The sequence below is a fragment of the Harpegnathos saltator genome, unplaced genomic scaffold (assembly GCF_003227715.2).
Source record: "Harpegnathos saltator strain DR-91 unplaced genomic scaffold, Hsal_v8.6 scaffold297, whole genome shotgun sequence".
In the NCBI taxonomy this organism is placed as follows: domain Eukaryota; kingdom Metazoa; phylum Arthropoda; class Insecta; order Hymenoptera; family Formicidae; genus Harpegnathos; species Harpegnathos saltator.
The window spans coordinates 554,469-576,992 of record NW_020230091.1 but is presented as its reverse complement, the minus strand read 5'-3'; the positions used below and the strand labels follow the sequence as shown (position 1 = coordinate 576,992).

At 41.0% G+C, this 22,524-nt stretch overlaps 2 protein-coding genes and 1 long non-coding RNA gene across 3 annotated transcripts in view; 2 read left to right on the top strand and 1 right to left on the bottom strand.

The window, feature by feature from the left end:
- The first annotated feature begins 1,071 nt into the window (after positions 1-1,071).
- Nipped-B (Nipped-B cohesin loading factor) lies at positions 1,072-10,414 on the top strand. The gene is made up of 3 exons (XM_019844707.2): positions 1,072-1,559; positions 1,679-1,813; positions 2,449-10,414. Exon 3 carries the CDS (start codon positions 2,874-2,876, stop codon positions 9,549-9,551), a length of 6,678 nt encoding a protein of 2,225 aa, XP_019700266.1. The 5' UTR covers positions 1,072-1,559; positions 1,679-1,813; positions 2,449-2,873; the 3' UTR covers positions 9,552-10,414.
- Positions 10,415-11,293: 879 nt separating this feature from the next.
- LOC105190342 (uncharacterized) lies at positions 11,294-13,369 on the top strand. The gene is made up of 2 exons (XR_003113062.1): positions 11,294-11,801; positions 12,004-13,369. It is a non-coding gene; the product is annotated as an uncharacterized LOC105190342 (long non-coding RNA).
- Positions 13,370-16,525: 3,156 nt separating this feature from the next.
- LOC109504088 (coiled-coil domain-containing protein 112) overlaps positions 16,526-22,524 on the bottom strand; it is a 44,784-nt gene continuing 38,785 nt past the window's right edge. The window contains exons 4-6 of the mRNA XM_025299932.1: positions 20,615-21,251; positions 20,064-20,288; positions 16,526-17,372 (exon numbers count right to left, since the gene is read on the bottom strand). Of these exons, the coding sequence (XP_025155717.1) occupies positions 17,315-17,372; positions 20,064-20,288; positions 20,615-21,251 (920 nt within the window). The 3' untranslated portion in view covers positions 16,526-17,314. The remainder of the gene's footprint in view (positions 17,373-20,063; positions 20,289-20,614; positions 21,252-22,524) is intronic.

Sequence of the window (22,524 nt, the reverse complement as noted above, 5' to 3'; positions counted from 1 at the left end):
CATGAGTGAAAAGTGAAAAATTTCTCGTGAAGTTGCCTAGACAACACAAAATACTCCAAAATATCATGTGTGTGTCTAAAACATATTTAAAAAAAGATAGAACGTCATTTGGATGTTCTTAAAATATCTTTTTGTAATTTTATGTTGTTTAACTATGATCATACAGCTAGGGGAAACATGGAAACGTAAGCTTTTCACCAACTTTTTACGTAAACTTTTCGTCATTAAACTTGTTAGCGGAAAAGTGAAAATCTAATGACACGACGAATACGGAATATAATATTATTACTACTGCGTTGAAAATCAGTCGATCGCGCGCGTATTAATTTTCCTATCTTCGCACGAATTGCATTATATTAATATTTATTAGTAATATTATTATTAATATATTTATTATTATTAATAAATTTATTAGTAATATTTATTAGTAAATATTATATTAATATTTATTAGTATTTATTAGTATTTATTATGGCTGTAGCATGATGACTATTTCGAGTTGCAAACGAAGAAGAAGAAAGAAGAAATTTAAGGATACAAAAGAGAATTTTACGCGATATATCTAATCCTTTTGAAATATTGGAAAGTCAATTTATTCTTTTATATCGGTAAGTAAACTGCAGCAAATAATAAATTTAAATAAAACGTTACACATGTTATTGTAAATAGTATTAAAAAATATATAAAAGTTTATAAAATATTAATGAACATAAATATTTGTGGACTACCACTAATTTTTCACTTTTCACTCTAGGGGAAAAGTAACGTGATCGATACCTAGAGAGAAAAAGATATATGATCGATATCCAACGAAAATTGCATGACTGCTATCTAAGGCCTGGTTTACAATACGTTTCGTAAGTTGTAAGCCGTAACAATTGGCGAATCACAGTCGATTATTACAAAAATAATCGGCTATAATTGGTCAATTCTTACGGCTTACAGCTTATAACACATATTGTAGACCAGGCCTGAATTAAACCGAATGTTTACCGACGCACCAATGCGGATGCGTCAAAAGCGTTACACTGGACCGCTGGTCGCGCGACGCCGCGTAGCGCCCCGCCGGTAATACTTGCGTCTAGTCCGAGAGCGATATCCACTACGCCACTTCCGCTAACTCGCTGCTTGAGCAAAATGGACGCCTTTGTGTCTGTTTTCTTCGTATTCCCACTATAAGTACGGTTTACGGGGCGACGTAGCGTCTAGGACGCGGTGATGTTTGCGCGACGCCGCGGTAAACGTGCGTGAGGGCAGTGTCGTGATCACCAATCGTGCTCGAGGCCCATCGTGATCGACGTGGAAACGCGTCCAACCAAGTAGGCCACTGAGTAGTCATCCCGTGGATGACAATTGAGCGAGCATCGCCCGGACGACGGTGTACCCGCGGTGAGTTTCGCGACGGGGAGCCGTTGCGCCAGACATCACGCTATCCTTGACGACCTGCCGGCAGAGACGAGCGACGCGGGGCCACGAAACGCGTCCGGGCCTCCCGCCAAAACGCCAACCGCGGACGAAGCAAGCAACGGAACGGCGGTCGGACAACGTAAATAGTACGGGTAAGCAAGTGGTACGGGGTTGTCGCGACGCGCCGCGTCGCATTGTTCTGCTGTGCGAGGCGAAGACATAAACGGCGTTTTTTCGCGCGAGTGATCCAGCGTATTCTCTTGCTCATCAGTGTTCGGCGTTTGTGGTCCGGAGAAGTATCTCACGAGCATCCCCTCTCCTTCGCGCTGCAGCTGCACCTGGTCTCCACGACGATACAGTGTCGCGCGACGTACAATGTTGAGTGGTTGACGTTAATGCAAAGAAGGTAAATAGATGCTGTGCTGTGTATTCTGGTGACTATCTGGATCGGTATCTTGGAGGCAGCAGACTTGGCTATGGTCAAGAGATACTGTGTTTTTCTTCAGCTTATCATTGTGTTGTTGGGATCAACTCTGTCTGGTTATATGTATAATATAACAGCTGATTATATTGCATTCATGCGCAAAAGATGGCTACTTTGCAGAAATATTAGTATTTATTATGAGAGTTAAATGAATTTGGTTCAAATGAAAAATATTTCAATTTTGATGTTGCACTTTGTATGTATCAACAAGACTTTGAGTTATTTCGATATATATAAGTCTTGCACGAATGTTTTATAAGATATATAATATTTATCATTATTGTTTGTCTTTGAGTTTAAATTATAAAGAATGATAGAGATCATAATAATTTTGCAGCAAGCTATATATAGTATAAACTATGTTATATTGCAACAGATTTAAGCTGAATTTTTGTTTTTGTTTTTGTTATATTTATTTGTATGTAACATTTTTTCATTTTTAATTATATGAATATTTTCTAATTTCATTTTATTTTTTAAAAATATATAAGTAATATATGTGCGATAAATAGATGTTTGTAAAATAATATTCTACATATAGTGCATTTTATTTGCAGGAAGACAAAGTGTTAATAAACATGGATCGTTTATTGGAGGACCCAAGAGCTTCATCGAAATTTGGTTGAAACTTTTATGGTGCAACATGGGAACTTAAAAAGGACTTCGTTAAGTTCCTAATATTTGCCATAGTGTTAGTGTTCTTCAAAGAGGAATAGAGACTATTCCATTCAATGGTGAAATATTTGTGTTGATATGTTCTGAGAGATGCATAGTGCCAAAATTTTAACGATGATTTATTTAGACATTTGTGTAGTCAGTGCATTAAGACATATTCTGTTGATTTATATTTACTGCATATCATGAACAAATACTTGTAACATGTTTGTGCAGTGCTCAGCTCATCGTACTATCCCACGAACCCTAGGCGACGCTTAGCAACACTGACATTGATTTTGTTTCTTCTTCTTTTGTCCAGGCTGTAATGCCAGAACAAATCAAATTCAAAATGAATGGGGTTGTACCGAGTGTGCCAATAACTACCCTCGCTGGTATTGCAAGTCTTACGGACTTGTTGCCTGAAATGCCCCTACCGACTCCGCTGCCACAGACTTTGACTAACAAGTCCCTGCTGTTTCATCCACGAGTGGCCGAGGAGGCACAGATATTGCTGAGTGTCCGCGATGAGAATCTCGTGCCACAGTTGATACTGTCTCTGTCGCAGACCTCAGCTGATCACATCGAACTTAAGGACAATTACGCAAATACAGAGCAATCGCTAGAGACTGAGCAGAACATGCCTGAGCTGCTTAAAGCGATTTTACAGATAAATCCACATGTATTCAAGGGACCTCAGCACAACTCTCCCAGAAATTGGACGCAAAGTACGCCTATGCTGCATGCGAATCAATCGCCGGCAAACTATGGCCGCTTCTCGCCGTCCTACTCGAGCTCTTCGGGGTCCAGGCAAACGCCTCAAGGTAGTCCGGCTCATTCTGCGTCCGCCAGAACTGTACTTCCGCCGCCGATGGCAGCCAGCGGTATCTCTCACGCGCAACATCCGCGAATGCCAATCACGCCGCAGAATCACGCGGACATTTCGCAGATGTCCCCATTCGCCGTGCCTTCTCCGTCGCCCAGAGGAAATGTGATGACCGAACAAACGAGAACGCTAACAACACCCCAGCATATGCAAGAGGATACGAACTGTATAAATCCCTTATCCAACGTAGCCCTTCAGCCGAACATGTACTCGCCGGCCCACATAAGTCCTCCCAATGCGCCATTGACGTCACTCGGGAACGCAACACCTCAGCACCATAATATGGCTGGTATGACGCCGCAGCACAACATGCACATGGCATCACCTATACGCACCAACATGCCTCTACAGCAACATCCGACCATGGGCGTACAGCAGAATCTTTATGATCCCATGATGAATCAGCAAATGCAGCACGCATTGAGCAGTGGTCAGCCGCTGGACATCAACAGCGCGGTGCAAGAGAATCAGCAGTTCCTTCTCGATCCAGTGACTGGTCTTCCCGATATCGACTTGCCGATAGAAAATATCGATGCGAGGCAAAACGTTGATCATCATACGGTACAACACTTACTGCCGACTCCCCCAACCACGTCTTATCCGAATATCCATGCCACTGACATGGTTAATGCTTTGGATCCCGCAGCCAATGGGTCCTCCAGCATGCAGCATCAGCAGAATAATAATTCGGAAAGAAGCATGAAGCTGCCGGGCTCGTTGACAGAAAAACTGAAGGAACCGGTAGTGATGTTGAACAGAATATCGTTGGCTGATCAGGCGCTCATGCAGAAGAGCTTGGCGGCGTTTGCAGAGAAGTCACCGAGTCGCGCGGCAAAGATGGGGATTTCCAACCGTGACGACGCGAAGACTGATTCGGAGAGTGAGGAGGAAATAGGTAAGAACAACAAGTATTTCAAAGCGCGCGCCAAGGAACGGCAGGTGCAACGGGAGAAAGAAAGGGCAGAACGGAGAAAGAGCGAAGATAAGCGGAGGCGGAAAAGGATAACCGACGACGACGAAGAAGACGATAAGCGGGACGCAGCGTTCTCGCCTATGAAACCAAAAATACGAAAGATCGAGAAGAAGCTGGTGCCTGTATTAGCAAAATTGAGCGTGGAAGAGCTGATGGAGACCAACATGTACCAGCGATTTAATTCCACTATAGAAACCATCTTTGAGAACACCGAGGATGCTATGGCGAACGCCGATCTGGAGGATGACGGTGACGTGCCTCCGGAAATGCTTATTCCTAAGTACCAACTGCATGACCTTTGCACGGAAGCGGCTAAACTCAAGACTCAAGGCGCCATGGAATCCATACCTACGGATAAGCTGGTGAGACTGTTGAATATTTTGGAGAAAAACATACGGGACGGCGCGAGAGTGTCGCCGCTCGTGGATCCGGATGACGACGTCGAGGAAGGACGATTATGGATGCAATTGGCCATGGAACGAGTACAACGTGCCGTGGATGCGTCACTAATCGCGCTACATATTATGACTTCTAGCAATATGCCGAAAACGGTTTACTTGGAGGACGTAATCGACCGAATAGTCCTTTTTATGAAATTTCAGTTGCAGAACACGATCTATCCCTCCTTTGATCCCGTCTACAAGACAGATACGAAAAACAAGACTGAAAATTATAATTCTAGCGGGCGCAAAAAACGTGGCCACATGAAGGAAGTACGTGAGAAGAGTATTCTGCAGGTCTACAACAAGATGCATGAGCTAGTGAGTCTTTTGGCTGAGCTGTTGAATATACAGGTTCTAACTGACACAAGTGTTCTTCACGCGTCATCGTTGGGCGTTGCGCCGTTTTTTGTCGAGTCGGTGAGCGACCTTCAGTTGAGTGCGTTGAAACTTGTCACCATAATATTCACCAAGTATGAGAAGCACAGAAGGTTGCTGTTGGACGACATACTGGCGTCTATAGCGAGACTACCTAGTAGCAAAAGAAGCTTACGTACGTACAGGCTGAATTCTGAAGATCACATACAGATGCTGACCGCGTTAGTCTTGCAGCTCATCCAATGTGTGGTGGTGCTGTCGGACAACGCTCTACCATATTCCAAATCTTCGAAGGAGGACGAGAAGGAGGAGAAGAAAGACGAGAAGCGATCCAGTCACGTAGACGCCGACGTGTTTATTATCAACAGATACGAGACCGCCACGAGAATTGCAGGGAATTTTTTAACGGTGTTCCTCAACAAATGCGGCAGTAAAGGTGAAGAAATCGATTATAGGCCGTTATTTGAAAATTTTGTGCAAGACTTACTGGCGACGGTGAACAAACCTGAGTGGCCCGCTGCCGAGTTGCTCCTCAGTCTTCTTGGTAACCTGTTAGTGGGACATTTCTCCAACAAAGGTTCCGACATGTCATTGCGAGTGGCTTCCATCGATTATCTCGGTGTGGTAGCAGCTAGATTGCGCAAGGATGCGGTCAGTTCGCAATGCAAACTATCGACTATCGACCAGATCATAAAAGATATTAAACTCGAACAGCAGAAAGACTCGGATTACGATCAGATAAAAGATAAGGACATCGTGGGATTGAATGAGGACGAGGAAAGGACGGTATTCCTGCAGAAAGTGCTTCTCGATTATCTGGCTGTCAACGGGACGAAAGATTCCGCTCTCGGATACGCACGTCACTTTTATCTGGCGCAATGGTATCGGGACTGTGCGATGGAGAAGTCGCGAGTAGGCCAATCGAAGAACAGTCCGAGCAAAAAGATGCACAAGAAACGGACAAAGAAGAAGAATCGACATCACAATAGCGATCAAGAGACCGAATCCGAATTGGACGAACAGGACCCGGACGAGAATGACAATAACGAGCAAAAGAATTCGGAGGCTTACAGGATTATTGAGGAGAAGAAGAAGTACATTATCAGTAGAATAAGGCCATGCAGTACTGGAACGAAGCTGGACATTCTTCAGACATATATCGATTACAATTCCGCTGAGCTGATCTCGCAGTATCTCGCGTCCAAAAGACCGTTCTCGCAGAGCTTTGACAGATATCTCAAGCAAATCCTCCATGTGCTGACAGAATCCTCGATTGCTATTCGAACCAAGGCTATGAAGTGCCTGACGATGATCGTCGAAGCTGACCCGAGCGTGTTAGCCAGGGTGGATATGCAGCTGGGCGTGAAGCACTCGTTTCTCGACCACTCTACGTCTGTGCGAGAAGCAGCGGTTGACTTAGTAGGCAAATTTGTCTTAAGCAGGCCCGAGCTGATTGATAAATATTACGATATGCTATCGGCTAGGATCTTGGACACCGGCGTGAGCGTGCGTAAACGCGTTATTAAAATTCTCAAGGATATCTGCATGGAATGTCCTGATTTCCCGAAGATCCCAGAGATATGCGTGAAGATGATAAGAAGAGTGAACGACGAAGAGGGTATCCGCAAGCTCGTCATGGAGGTATTCCAAAACATGTGGTTCACTCCGGTGAGGGAGCGTCCAACTCTCGACTCTGAATCTTTGTTACGAAAGGTCATGAATATCACAGACGTCGTAGCAGCTAGTAAAGATATGGGACTCGAGTGGTTCGAGCAGCTGTTGGTAAGTCTGTTCAAGCCGAAGGAAGATAAGGACGACAGTACGAAAATGCAAACAGAGCCGCCTCGGGCTTTGCTGACGGCTTGTAAGCAGATCGTGGATTGTTTGATCGAGAATGTGCTGCGATTAGAGGAGACGAATTTGGAAGATACCGAAAAATCGAAGAGAAAGGGCTCATCGCAGAGATTAGTCGCCTGCTTGACGACACTTTATCTTTTCGCGAAGATCCGACCGCGGCTGTTGGTCAATCATGCCATCACCTTGCAACCTTACCTGAGTCTGAAGTGTCAAACACAGGGCGATTACCAAATCATCAGCAGCGTCGCTCACACGCTCGAATTAGTGGTGCCTCTGATGGAACATCCTAGCGAAACTTTTTTAGCGCAGTTGGAGGAGGATTCCGTGAAACTGATCTTGCAACACGACAGATCAGTGGTTGCGAGTTGCCTGTCGTGCTTAGGCTCCATAGTCAATAATGTAACGCGCAACTTCAAGTTAATACGAGACTGCTTCAAGAAATATTACGGACATTTGACGGAGTACAAATCGTTCTACGAGAGGGATCCCACGAATCCCATGCTGCTGAAGTACAGACCATTCTTCCGGAGGGCATTGTTTACGGTCGGTTTACTGCTACGTCACTTTAATTTTATGGATCCGGAGGTGATAGAAGGTCTGGCGGACAACATCAAGGATCAGGTCTTTGAGACGCTCAACTACTTCGTTCATCTAGACAACGACGACATCCGGCACTTCACGCTGTCAGCCATCGGTTCCCTTTGCATACGGCACTATGAGTTCATGATGCTGCCGGAACTGAAAGAGCTCTATCATCATTTGCTCACGTCGGAGCACGCGTTGGTGCACATGCGGATCCAGGTGCTAAATAATATTGAAGTGTATTTGCAGGAGGAAGAAAAACGAATGATCAAACAGGACCTCGAATGGGCGAAGCTGTCGAAGCAGGAGAACCTGAAGGAGATGGGCGACGTGTCGTCGGGAATGGCGAGCACCGTTATCCAGCTTTACATCAAGGAGATTCTCGAGTCCTTTCTGCACGTCAACATAAGCGTGCGACACGCGGCTCTGAAGGTTATCCAGCTGATCCTGGCGCAGGGCCTAGTGCATCCCGTCCAGATAGTGCCGTATTTGATTTGCATGAGCACCGACTGCGAGAAAGTGGTCAGTCACAGCGCGGACAAGCAACTGCAGGACATCGAGAAGAAATATCCCGGTTTCATCCACATGAAATCGCAGTTCGGCATCAAGCTGAGTTACCGACTACAGAAGATTCTACAAAACGACATTACGGTGAGAGGTATGCGGGTCAAGGAAGGTGAGTTTCCGGGTGCTCTTAACGGCTTCCTTTACACGATACTACGTAACACGAAACAGCAGAGGCGTGCGATCGTGCTGTCCTTTCTCAAGCATTTTGACGAGACCGCTAAGACCAGTTTGTCGCAGATGCTGTATCTGGCAGACAATCTCGCCTACTTTACATATCAGGTGCAAGACGAGCCACTGTTTATTATCCACCACATCGACATCATCATTTCCATGTCCGGCACGAACCTACTGCAGTCCTTCAAAGAAGCGCTGCTGCCTAAGGAAGGCAGCGCACCGTCGACACAAGCGCAAAGTGCGCTCACGCAGACAGTGATTCTGGGAACGGACGGTCAACCGCGACCGGACCAGTTGTTGTCACTGGAAGATGAGGAGGATGACGAGGAGGATGAGGAAGCTCTTTTGGCCAGGTTACCAGGTGATACTACTCTGCTCAGGGAGTACATCACCGCAAGTCAAGGCTTCCTGCTTCTATTGACATTGCGGCAACATCTCAAAGATCTCTACGGCTTTTCCGACGCAAAGATCGGTCAATATTCGCCTTCGGAGGCGGCCAAGGTGTACGAGAAGACGGTAAATCGCAAGAATAATCTGCAGTTTGAGCCTAAAGCTACGCTTCAGAGGTTACGTGAAGGCGTAACCAACGAAGAGCTGGATGCGAACGGCAGAAAAAAGCTCGTGAAGGAGTATCTGGACTTTAAGCAACTGATGCTTAAGTTCGACCCCGAGGAGCCGGAGGACGACGGTTGCACCGGCAACGACACTACCGCAGACACTAGCGGCGGCAAGCAGACCGGCGAGAACTCGCATACGACGCAGAGGATACCGTCGCATCCCGCGAACGACGCCGGTAGGACGATAGCGGACACCAGTGTCGTGAGTGACAATGTTCTAGCTAATGTCGCCGGCCAGCAGTTTCAGCTGCTACCTGCGCCGCCGCAATCGAATTTGAACTCTGTTCCGATGGAGCATCCGAATAACTCGGTAAATTCGCTGCCGATGGCGGCAGCGTCGCTGACTACGTCGGCGACGACACCGCGAGTCCCTAAACTGACGATACACGCCCATCCGGACGCGAGGGAGCATCGCAAACACCGCGCGCACAAGACAGACAAAGTGAGGAAGCACAAGAAGAAGAAGAGGAGAAGAATCTCCGATAGTAGCGACAGTGGCGAGGACTATAGTGACCCTGACTTCCTAGTGTGAGTGCGGTGGTACATCTCGACCTGTGTGTACATATATATACGTCATGCTCATATGGTGCGTATGTGTGTATGCCTGCGTGCGTATGTGTGTATATGCGTGCGTGCATGCATGTGGTCGGTGTGGTCGGCCGGGTGTGAATTGAACATTGAAGAGAGACGACACTTAGCTAGAACGCTGTTGCAGTGGAGTGCGATGGTCCCTTTGTCTCCCTTATTCCCCGAAATGACCCCGAGCCCCATCGAAGTTGTGCTACGATTTTGAAGACGATGTCAAGAATGTTTCGGTTCGGAGACGTCGTTCAGGGAACTGCAGTGATGTAGGGATGCGTGCGAGTGAGAGAAAGAGAGGAGGAGATCCTCGATCGGAAGGATAGTCAGAGATTTTTAAACGCGATCCTACGCTGAGTTAGGGATATAACGTTGTTGTGGCCGAAACGGCGGGCGTCCGTGAGGTTTATAGATCCGCTGTGCCGTTGTTATCGAGATCGGCTCGTAAAATATTTCGTGTGACCGACGCGGAACTTGGTTCGTTTTCGGATTAGCTTCTTCCGCTCAGGGAAGCTGCAGTTTCTTGGATCACTTCCAGCTGCTGCAGTTTGCACGATTCCGTCAGAACGGAGAGACGGCCGAAGAAGCTTTGGGGTCGTGAAGTCGTGTCCGAGAAGACATCGCGAACCAAGTTCTGCGTAAGAACTCAAGTACAATAAATTACGTTCGAACAAAATTCATTTGTAAATAATATCATATAGCGATGGCGACGTCGTACGGTTGTTGGTTAGCTTCTGTTCGCGGTGAAAGAAATTTGTGCGAAGAGAGAGAGAGAGAGAGAGAGAGAGAGAGGAGAGAGAGAGAGAGAGAGAGGAGAGAGAGAGAGAGGAGAGAGGAGAGGAGAGAGAGGAGAGAGAGAGAGAGAGAGAGAGAGAGAGAGAGAGAGAGAGAGAGAGAGAGAGAGAGAGAGAGAGAGAGAGAGAGAGAGAGAGAGAGAGAGAGAGAGAGAGAGAGAGAGAGAGAGAGAGAGAGAGAGAGAGAGAGAGAGAGAGAGAGAGAGAGAGAGAGAGAGAGAGAGAGAGAGAGAGAGAGAGAGAGAGAGAGAGAGAGAGAGAGAGAGAGAGAGAGAGAGAGAGAGAGAGAGAGAGAGGAGAGAGAGAGAGAGAGAGAGAGAGAGAGAGAGAGAGAGAGAGAGAGAGAGAGAGAGAGAGAGAGAGAGAGAGAGAGAGAGAGAGAGAGAGAGAGAGAGAGAGAGAGAGAGGAGAGAGAGAGAGAGAGAGAGAGAGAGAGAGGAGAGAGAGAGAGAGAGAGAGAGAGAGAGAGAGAGAGAGAGAGAGAGAGAGAGAGAGAGAGAGAGAGAGAGAGAGAGAGAGAGAGAGAGAGAGAGAGAGAGAGAGAGAGAGAGAGAGAGAGAGAGAGAGAGAGAGAGAGAGAGAGAGAGAGAGAGAGAGAGAAGAGAGAGAGAGAGAGAGAGAGAGAGAGAGAGAGAGAAGAGAGAGAGAGAGGAGAGAGAGAGAGAGAGAGAGAAGAGAGAGAGAGGAGAGAGAGAGAGAGAAGAGAGAGAGAGAGAGGAGAGGAGAAGAGAGAGAGAGAGAGAGAGAGAGAGAGAAGAGAGAGAAGAGAAGAGAGAGGAGAGAGAGAGAGAGAGAGAGAAGAGAGAGAGAGAGGAGAGAGAGAGAGAGAGAGAGAGAGAGAGAGAGAGAGAGAGAGAGAGAGAGAGAGAGAGAGAGAGAGAGAGAGAGAGATGGAGGAGGGGGGAGAGAGAGAAATTGGGAGAGGGGAGAAAGAGAGAGAGAGTAACGCTAGGCATTGAAGAGAAAAGGAAATACACACAACGTGCAATTCGATTGGTCTCGATAAGATTCGTCGTTGCTCCCTCTTCCTTCCTTTTCCGAAAATGAGAAAAGCAAGTACTGTTTATGTCGATAATGCTGAATCCCAACAGAATTCTCAGGCATGTTTGAATATCTATCGAGGCAAAAATTCGTGCGGTCTTTCGAGTTTCCGACTTTACAGAGAGGATACAGAGTGGGATTGATCGGTAGTTAGCACACAAGATTACGAATTTTTGTCGCTTCTCGCGAATTTTAATACAAAATTTGCATTAAATTGTTTGTCTGTATTTGAGAACGCCAGTGTTGTCGCTGTAAGCGGTAATTGCTTTCGTTAAGAGGGCGATACCAAACCGAAAGTTTACAAAATTTTGGCAGACGACACGAATCGTACATCGACGCTGGGTAGATCCGTATAGGCTCTCTCCGCGGTATGTATAATAAAGATATGTAGCAAGACACATTGCCTATGCATTATGAAACGTTGTTTGTAATATCTGTACATAAAAATCTTCAAGTAAAGTATCTTATTTTCTTAAAAACTATATAGCGGTGACATTACGAAGAAAATACTTAAGATTTCGTTGTAATATTAAGTAATATTTATTCAGGATTCATGTTGTCCCGATATAGTTTGCTTCGCGCACTCACTCGTCCTTGGTGTACGAAACAACAAAAGATGACAAAGGAAAAAGAACAAAAAGAGACAGAGGTATCGTTTTTATACAAGCTTAGAGGTAACGATAGCGGCGTACTCTCGACGAAAATGGAAAAAGAGCGGGAAAGACCTCCCTTATCGGCGTTATCAAGATGTTAGAGGAAACGTGGCTGAAATTCATGCTGTATTTTGCGAAGTATGGTGCAATTCCCTCAATATTTCCGTCAAGTCTCGCTGACTTTTTACTTCTCATTCACACCTCTCGGAGCTTGTATGAAGTTCCGAAATATTAAAAATCCGTAAACCGCAACCTCGGGATTCTTCAGTCGGCACATCCGGAAATTCGAGGATCAGGACACTTTCGCGCTATGAAATTTTAAAAAAGAAACAAATGTGTTTGCGAGATATAATCCATACACAAATACACACATACGTACGCATGCGTACACAAAATGCAGATATTTATCTGAAAAATTATTGAGACATTTCCACCTACTACCGTCTATACGAAATCTTTGTGAACAAATTCGTCTTCGGGATTGCACCTTTCAATTCGTCTCCATTTCCACTACATAGCGGTTGTTACATAGCAGCTGACGAGAGACATAAGGAACTTGTCGAATAATATTCGGACATATAAACTATTTCTCTCTCTTTCTCTCTGTCTACCCCCCCCCCTCTTCCCTACTTTTCTCTCTTCCCCGTGCTTTTTTCTCTCTCTCTCTCTTTTTTATTGTACTTGCGAATTCAGACGTCGATCAATATCAGGTTGAGTGGCAGCTGCGATTTCGTGAATCTTGAGAGCATTTTGTATTCGTGACTTTCTTTCCACCGCGATGATTAGTCTTTTTTTTTCTTATATATTTTAGATCACACATAAGGGAGACACGGTGAAGAAAAAAGACAAGAGGGGGAGAAAGAGGGAGAAAAAAGAAAAAATGAGACGATTGTCGCGTTCCTCTTATGATAACGAGGGTAGAAATGGACCACGGTCTGTTGCTCAACCAAATCAAACTCGAACATCATTTAGGTGTATTTGGTATTTGACGAAAGAAAGATCTCCAGAATACAGGATGTACCGAGATTAATCGCGACCTGTCATATCTTAGAATGCTAATTGAGCACGCGTATCCTTGCGATCTGGAAACGGAGACGATGATTCGATCGAACGAACGCTTCTGTATACGTGCCGAATCCGCTTTTGTTTCCCCACATTACCAACACTCACGGATGATATAAATACATTGTAACGAACGCTTCGGAGTATTTGCCCGATTACATTGACAAGTATAATTTGCGATTATGCGCGGCTTTTATGTTTTTTTGAAATATATGGAAAGACGTCTGTAGAGGCAATTGAATGGATGCTGCTGTCGCACCCTGAAATTCATGCGATTTTGTGTTCCAAACTGTGTTTTATTTTTTCTTTCGTTATACACCAGTCGCTTCACCAATCGAATTCTTGTAAAAAACGCATATTTTGCGGGACGAGAAAAATGATTAAATTTTTATTTTTATCATGTGTATTCGCGATTTTATCGCTACTTAATATAATTTCCAGTTTCTTTCGCTCAGGGCGGAAATCTGTTTGACAATTTGTTTAAAAATTTGATTCTCGTGATTTTCCATGCGGAGGAAGCACGATACGTTTTGCATTTCAAGGGAGCGTTCTTACGATCATACGTCAACATGATGCATTTATAATGTTCGACCACGAGGGGCGTGCAAATTTTCGCGCCGTGCGGATTCGATCGTCGTGAGACCGCGCAAAACTTTACTAACGAACGCAGGGTCTAGGAGGTATGTTCTCACGTCCTTGGTTTACGATAAAAATTCGCGCTTAATCGAGGCCCAGATGTACACCCGTCTATGTCACGTCAATAAATCTGGCAGTAAAACTTATATGAATTTATTCGTCTAGCTTTAAGGATGCGCGCCGGCGGAAGCGCACGTGGCGATTTCACATTTTTGGAAGGAGAGACTTTTGTTATTCTCTCTTTGTTTGCTTGCGGAAAGTCTTCGGAATTATTTCGTACAAATGATACGTAATCATGTGTGAAAGTAACCACATGAGACTACACTTATTTTTTCTACATACAAGCGAGTAGAGGCTCTCTTGAGAAATTGTCTTTTTTTCTTTTTTAATGAATGCTGCAAATCGAAAGCAAGAAGAGATTGAGCGCGATGATTTCAGGAGGAATCTATAGAGCGCGTTTAATTAGGAAGTAACGGGTCATGTGCGTTTCTGGCGATTAGATTAGTGAAATTTGGTTACTAAACGTAACGAATTTCTTTAAGAAAAAAAAAAATTCATGGAAAGACCTATCTTTTCGGTTGGATGCGAATTCGAGACTTGATACAGAAGACTGCGTAGCACATCCAGATTTTCACGAACGACGACTGTCTCAGTGTCGGGAAAAGATCGAATACGAGTTAGTGTAACGATCATCCTCCGTTGCTTTTCGCTTGAGCAACGCTTGCGAATTTCGCACAAAATTATTGTAGATTTGTTCTCGGTCGCAGGCAGGTGGAATTTTTATTTTGCGCACGCGTCACACTTGCTCTTCTTGTAACCGTTCGCACTTTTCGTTAATTTCTCTTGGCGCAAGAAGTTGCAAAATTGCAATAAACGAAGAAAAAGTGTCACTTATTGAGAAGCTTTCGATGGACAATAAAACTCGCGATACTTTGTAACTCGCTATCTCCAAGATACCGTTATAATTTACTAGTTTTATAATGCATCGAAAATTTTTATGGACCCATTTTGCTCTCTCTTACTATCATTGTAATTATATTATTAGTATAATTATTTATCAATTTGTGAATCACCTTTTATATTTCAGCGTTAGAGGCTTGATCGCGGAGGGACAAGACTTCTTTTTTTATTGTAATGTTACAAAACGCTCGTGATCTCGCTTTCGAACCTGTACCGTCCCTGGAGTGTGCAATCCTAGAGATTAAGCGAGAATTGTTCTTCTCTTTTTTTTCGACGCGCAGTTTCTCCTTCCGCTGAAATTAATTGGAAAGTACGATACGCGATCAATATGAATATGTTGATCGTTAGTTAATTGAATCACTGTAAAATTATTTACATTCGGTAAATATTGATAGGAGAATCTTATGAGAGAGCGAGCGAGAGAGAGAGAGAGAGAGAGAGAGAGAGAGAGAGAGAGAGAGAGAGAAACAGAGGGGGAGAGAGAGAGAGAGAGAGAGAGGCGATATAAAAATGTACGAATTTAACCGAGTCCTCAGTATTTATATACCTTTTTCTACTGTGCGTTTTGTATAATCGACGGAAGTAAATCGTAAAAAAAGCCAAAAAATGTTCAAAACGGGAGTTGTATATGGTTTCGTGCGGCCTTTCGTAGCGGAAAAGTTCTCTCCGAAGTCAGCCTCTTTTTCCAGTATTATCGCGGGAATTCGAGAAAGTCTTTTTCTTAAATCTAAATCTAACGATGGCTACGATGTGCATGTACATATAGTATACACGTGTATATATAGGTATATATGCATTATACTATATGTATGTATATACATACACATATGCAAGTGTCTGTAAATAATTCACGAATGTAAAGATTCTAATAAAATTTATCAATAACTCATGCGTTCTGCAACCCTTTCAGAAAAAAAGAAAAATACTCGCGAAGCGAAAGTTTTTCACTCATGTCATTCGTGCAGAGTCGGGCACAGTTTGATCTTTCATTTCGTTCATCTGCGAAAATAAGGGTCGCAAATGTTTCAATTCATCGTCGTATATGTAACTCTCGACAATCTTCCATTTTGAAGCTTCTCGTAAGAGACGCTCTTCGAGGCGCTTGTTACAAGAGAAAGAAATGTTACGCGTATTTTCTTCATGAAAATCGCTTTTTAATAATAGCACTGATCGTGTCAATTCTATCGACTTACCGATCAATGATTCGCTGTTCGCAACCAAGAGCCGTAACTCTTATGCAATAGAGAAAACAATACCTTCTTGCGAAACGGATATTGAGAAGAGCCGTTATTATTTCGGAGGGAGGAAAAGACGAAATAGAATTATCGCTTAATGAAGCAAATAATATTAAGGTCGTGTGTGAGATTGAAAGGCAGCGCAATTATTCGTGGGGCTTCTATCGTCGACTAAGCAGACAAAATGTTAGTCATGTGTTACAACAAGGGACGAAAGGGAGGCTCCGCTGTACAAATGTTCACATGTATATATTTATTGTATCTGGATTTTGGAGCAGTTTAGTGATAAAAAAATTGCGGCAGCCGAGTTGCACCGAGTGACGTGACGTGTGTTGTTGGTCGGGACAGAAAGTATGAGTGAGAGATTCGCGCGAGAGAGTGGTGCGTTAAACGATTTTATTGTTCGTTGTAATAAACAAACTTCTAGGCGATACGCGTATTATAAATTCTAAATAATTATATTTCTACATATAAATAAATAAAATAAAAAAGTATAAATATATATATGAAAAAATATAAATATAAATAAATATATATATATATATATACACATATATACATACATTATACACAATGTCTAAAGAAAGACGAACAAGAGTACGCGTTTATGATTTCGCGCGTAAGTATTCCCACAGAAGGAAGAGTTGCCGTCATATCGCGCCGCGATTACCCCATGCGAGATGTAAACAAATATAGTAATTAATAATAATGATATAACAAGGGAGTGTGTGTTAAACGTATCGGGACGATCCTTCAGACTGGCTATCATTCGGCGTGATATGACGGTCACGCTTGTATTATAATATTATATTACCATTATGTTTTTTGTATTTGGTAATCTAAACGAAGGGATATCGAATTAACAGACAGAGGATTGATAGAAAGTATATTATATATATTTGAGTAAAGCTACCGAGAGTTGCAGTTATCCGGGACACGTCGACAACGATTGTCCCTTCCTCACTGTTCCGCTCTTTTTCCACCCCACTTCTCTCTCTCTCTCTCTCTCTCTCTCTCTCTCTCTCGCCTTCTATTTTCACGTCCTTTCGTGTCCCTGATAAATGAAAATGAAAACGACGAAACACAGACAGGACGTTTTATAATAAAACAAAACTGAAATATAATGCGCGAAACGGCGCTTCTGGATAAATTCAACGCTCGTTTACTCATAACTTATTATGTACATCGTCTGAGAGAAACAAAGGTACGTTCGTAAAGAAAAATAAACATAAGTATATATCAATGTTCCGTACCTTTATTTTTGTCCTTGCCATGTTATACGTACATTTCATTTGGATACGAAATTCAAATTCAAAATACGAGATTCAACTCAACTCAGGCAAACGTCGGGATATTCTTGATGTCTGATTCTTTATTTCTCCATTGGACGTATCTGTATAAAATAAAGTGAAATATCGATTTTATATACATTTATATCAGAGTTGAGAAAGTTATTTTGTAAAAGTAATTAGTTACAGTTGCAAGTTATTGACCTTCAAAAATAACACGTTACAGTTATAGTTATTTAGAAAATAACGAGTCGTTCCTTTTCAATTATTTGTTTACAATAATTATGCTATTATTTTAAATTTCATAATTGTGTAAATTCCTTCAATTTTTTGTATATAAAATTAGTTTGTTGATTATTATATTCCTCATATTGTATATAATTTTTACATTACTAATACAACTAGGCAAAGAAAGAACGGCCCAGTTGTTCCCGTTTCCAAGTTTTTGCTGTAACTCGAATATTTCTGCATATGCTGGCCATGGCATTTTACAATCCTTCTACGAAGATTGAGATGTTTTATCTCAATGTTTTATCTATTGCTTGAATTTTTTATATAATTGAAATCATGTAGCGCACTTCACGCTGAACATAGATTATGTTAACAAATAAGGACTGGAGATGCGCGGAAATGTCCAATAGGTGTACAATTTTTTTAAAAGAAATACAGGTTACGTTCGGAGAGGAGACTATCAACGCTATTACGTCATTTTATCCTTGTTTTATATCTAATGAACGATAAGGATAGATGACGCAATAGCGCGTTTTTCAAATGTAGTCAGAATAACTGTATGCTTATTGGATATTAAGCATCGCACGTCGCGTTATCATGCTGGTCTATCAGAAACTTAAGTTTGAAATATATAAAGTAACTACTAAAGTAACTATTAAATTAGTTATTAGTTATCAAATAAATGTAACTAAGTTAAGTTACAGTTATAAATGGAAAAAACGGAACGAAGTTAAATTATAGTTACCAAAAAAAAAATAACTAATTGTAACTTCGTTACAAGTAACGAGTTACTTCCCAACGCCGATATATAGGGTGTCCTATTTTAAAAAACGCACCTCGATAATTTTTCAACAAAGCATTTTCAGCAAAAATGCTTTGGACAAAAGTTGTATGATTTCAAGGGGGACATAAAACAACTATACTATTTTGTTTATAAAAGGCACTACTTTCGAGATTCACTGATCATTACTTTTTTTAAACGGAAACCCCAATTTTTTATTACACCGTATTTTTCTACCAATTAATTTAAACAACTTTTGTCTGGCCAATTTTTTTACTTGCTTAATATTTTTTGAAATATTTGAGGAAAGCTTGATAACTTTTTCAATATTTAACTTACGATATCTCGCTAACTATTTGTCGAAAGAAAAAATGGAGCTAAACTTTCTTGCTTTATTTAGTCTCAAAAATATATTGTTACAATAGTGCCCTGATTTTTGTTAATTTGATGATTTTGAAATTTCCAAAAGTCAATAAGTTAACAAAAGTCAGGGCACTATTGTAACAATATATTTTTGAGACTAAATAAAGCAAGAAAGTCTAGTACCACTTTTTCTTCCGACAAATAGTTAGCGAGATATCGTAAGTTAAATATTGAAAAAGTTATCAAGCTTTCCTCAAATATCTCAAAAAATATTAGACAAATAAAAAGCTGTTTTAGACAAAAGTTGTTCAAATTAATTGGTAGAAAGAACAGTGAAATAAAAAATAAGAGTTCCCATTTAAAAAATGCAAGTTGACCTTCAAATGACTTTCAAAGTCATGGCCAAGGTCAAATTCAAGGTCACCATTAAGTCTGTTACTCGATTTTCTACAACTTTTGTACTTAAAGTTTTTCATGAAAACTTGATCCTGCAAAGTTATCCAGGGGTTCAGGTATTTTTAAGACATTCTGTATATATATAATATTTATACAGGATGAGGAAAAAGTGCCGGATCGGTAAAATATCTCGATAATCAAGCGTTTTAGAAAAAAATGTTTCGAACAAAAGTTGTATGATTTCAAGGGAAACATAAATAACTATATCATTTTGTTTATAAATGGTACCATTTTCGAGATATCCACTGATCATTACTTTTCTTAGATGGAAACCTAAATTTTTTATTACACCGTCTTTTTATACCAATTAATTTGAACAACTTTTGTCTGAAACATTTTTTATTTGCCTAATATTTTTTGAGATATTTAAGGAAAACTTGACAACTTTTTCAATATTTAATTTGCGATATCTTGCTAATTTGTCGAAAGAAAAGTAATACTAAACTTTTTTGCTCTATTTAATCTCAAGAATATGATGTTTCAACAGCGTCCTGACTTTTAGTAACTTACTGACTTTTGGAAATTTCAAAATCATCAGATTAACAAAAGTCAGGGCGCTATTGTAACAATATATTCTTGAGACCAAATAGAGCAAAAAAGTCTAGTACCACTTTTTCTTTCGACAAATAGTTAACGAGATATCGCGAGTTAAATATTGAAAAAGTTGTCAAGTTTTCCTTAAATATCTTAAAAAATATTAGGCAAATAAAAAAATGTTTCAGACAAAAGTTGTTTAAATTAATTGGTAGAAAAAGATGGTGTAATAAAAAATTGGGGTTTCCATTTAAGAAAAGTAATAATCAGTGAATATCTCGAAAATAGTACCATTTATAAATAAAATGATATAGTTGTTTTATGCCTCCCTTAAAATCATATATATATATATAGTATATATATATATATATATATATAGTATATATATAGTATATATATATATATATAAGTTTCGCTTGCATATACGTACAAACGAGGAACGTCCTTAATATATTGCAGTTTCCTCGGTTCTTTCGTATTGAGATCTTGCATCTTGCATTTTTCGTTCCAAACTTTCGTCGGATTCAATAGAGTCGAGTGCTCTCGTGTTTTTATCGTTTGCGATTTGACTATCTTTGTTGTCTGACTCTGCGCCGACTTTCGTAACATTGCTATCATATATTTCTTTCTTCTTATATGTTCCTCGTCTTGTTTTCTGTTGGTGCCATTCATAATCATGATTATAGAGAATTGTTGATGACATATAACATGATATTCTTTACTTAGACTTAGGACGGTACTCATAGTCGGATCTAATATTAAAAATTTGAACGTCATCTTTATCAGAGATGCTGCACGGGTCGTTTTATTAGTTACGGAAGATCTGAAGAGAAATTTAAGACCATCTTAAATATAAAATTGGACTTTGGGAAAGTCGTAGATAAAAGAAGAATCTCACGCACTACTCTTCCGCGTGTGTTATTTAGTACATCATCGTTCACTCTGATATTTACCTTCAACTTTAATAACAGCTGACATTACCTGAAACTTTCGATCATCGCTGGATCGTACTTTCGTTCTGTTTTCGAATCGTCCTTCGACGCGTTGGCGGAAAGTTCCGTCAATTTTCTTTTATGGTAATCCAGCAAGGTCGTTTGAATCATCTTCAGTCTTTCTTGCTTACGTTTCTCTTGCGCGGCGAGCTTTGACTCCATCAACCTTTTCGACTGTTGCTCCTCTATCGAACGTTTATTCTCCTTCTCCATTTTCCACTGTCTTATTAATTCCTTTTTCCGATTGGCGCTGCTAATATTGACAACGTTACCGGATGTTGTTGCTTTTGTTTCGTGTTTATTACTCGCGCCGAGTCGAAGTTTCTTCGCGATGTCAAGATTTGACTCTTCGCAAAAAATTTCTTCCGCGTTTTCGGCTATCATTTTGTCTTCGCGGATTTTTTTCTCCATTTCTTTCTCTTTACGCCATTTCCTAATATTTGATTTTTGTTTTTCACGCAGACTCAGGTAAATCTTGTACCAAGCCTCATGATTCACTATGGCCTCCGCAGTTAAATCCGGACATTTAGACTGAATGGCGGCTACCAAAGCAGGTGTGGTGTTGCATTTCTGTCGTGTGTTCACGAACAGCTGATGATCTTCGTCGCTCCAGTTATCGGTGTGGCCTGCAAAGAAAAGTATTATGTATTGTAAATACACGATTCTGATTTAACCCTAAATTTAATTCTGAAATTACGACTATTGGGAAAATTACTTCTGGAAAATAATGCGTTATCGTTATTTATTACCTATTGAGAAAAGTAACTTGTTATCATTATCATCACTCAATAAGTAAGGAATCACGCGCATTACAATTTTTGTTACTTTTACCTAATTGTGAAGAACTTCCCAGTAAACATCGATATCTTGTAAACATCTAAAAGATATCTTATGAAAGATATATTCAGTATTTATGCAAAAGGGGCCTCCTCCCCGATTTAATTTATTTTTAAATATGTTGTTGGGGGAGTGTTTCTGAGTCGTTTTATATACATATATAAGGGTCGGACGCAAATAGCTTCGAAGATACAAGTTGAGAAAGAATAGAAATAATAAGTATTCTAGGGAACTCGCTTCATATGGAAAGTCGTATTGTTTTGTGTCATATGAGTTTGCGATTTTCCACGTGATGCAAGTTCGATCAGACGAGGGGGGGTGCGGGTGGAGGGGCCGAAGGCTCTCCCGCACCCTACCATTCGCTGTGTGTGTGTGTGTGTGTGTATGTTTCGGTGATTCATTACTTTAAGTGAATTTTCATATTTACTACTTTCATCATTTCTCAGCTTGTATTTCCGAAGCTATTTGTGTCCGACCGTTATATATATATATATGAAATGTCTCAGGAAGACTTCCGCAACAACATATTTAAAAATAAATTAAATCGGAGGAGGGGCCTCTTTTATGCATAATTACCATACACTTCAAGACATTTCTAAAAGATGTCTAGAAGTTGTCTAAAAGATATTTAAATAGATTTAGTTGAAGATATCTTTATAGAATTTCTAAAAGATCTATAGACATCTAAAAGATGTCTTGAAAGATATCTGTAACATTTAGATCCCTAAAAGATATCTCTTTGGAAAAAGTGTAAGATATGATGTAAGATATCTCAAGACATTGCAAGATATCTTTTAGAAATCTAAAAGATATCTTTTTGTCTATTTGGGTTTTCAGAATCTGTTTCAAGTTTTATATATGCTTATTCTACATGTATAAAGTAACAATAAAAGAGATGACTATATTCATTGTTATTCAAAATACGTATTTATTGTAAATAAAATGATCGCTTTAATAACACGAATTTCTCACTTTTGTATCTCATCTTTTTGCCCTGCGGGTGATGCTATGTACAGAATGTGATGCTATATACAGAATGTTTCAGAAATATGTGACCAAATT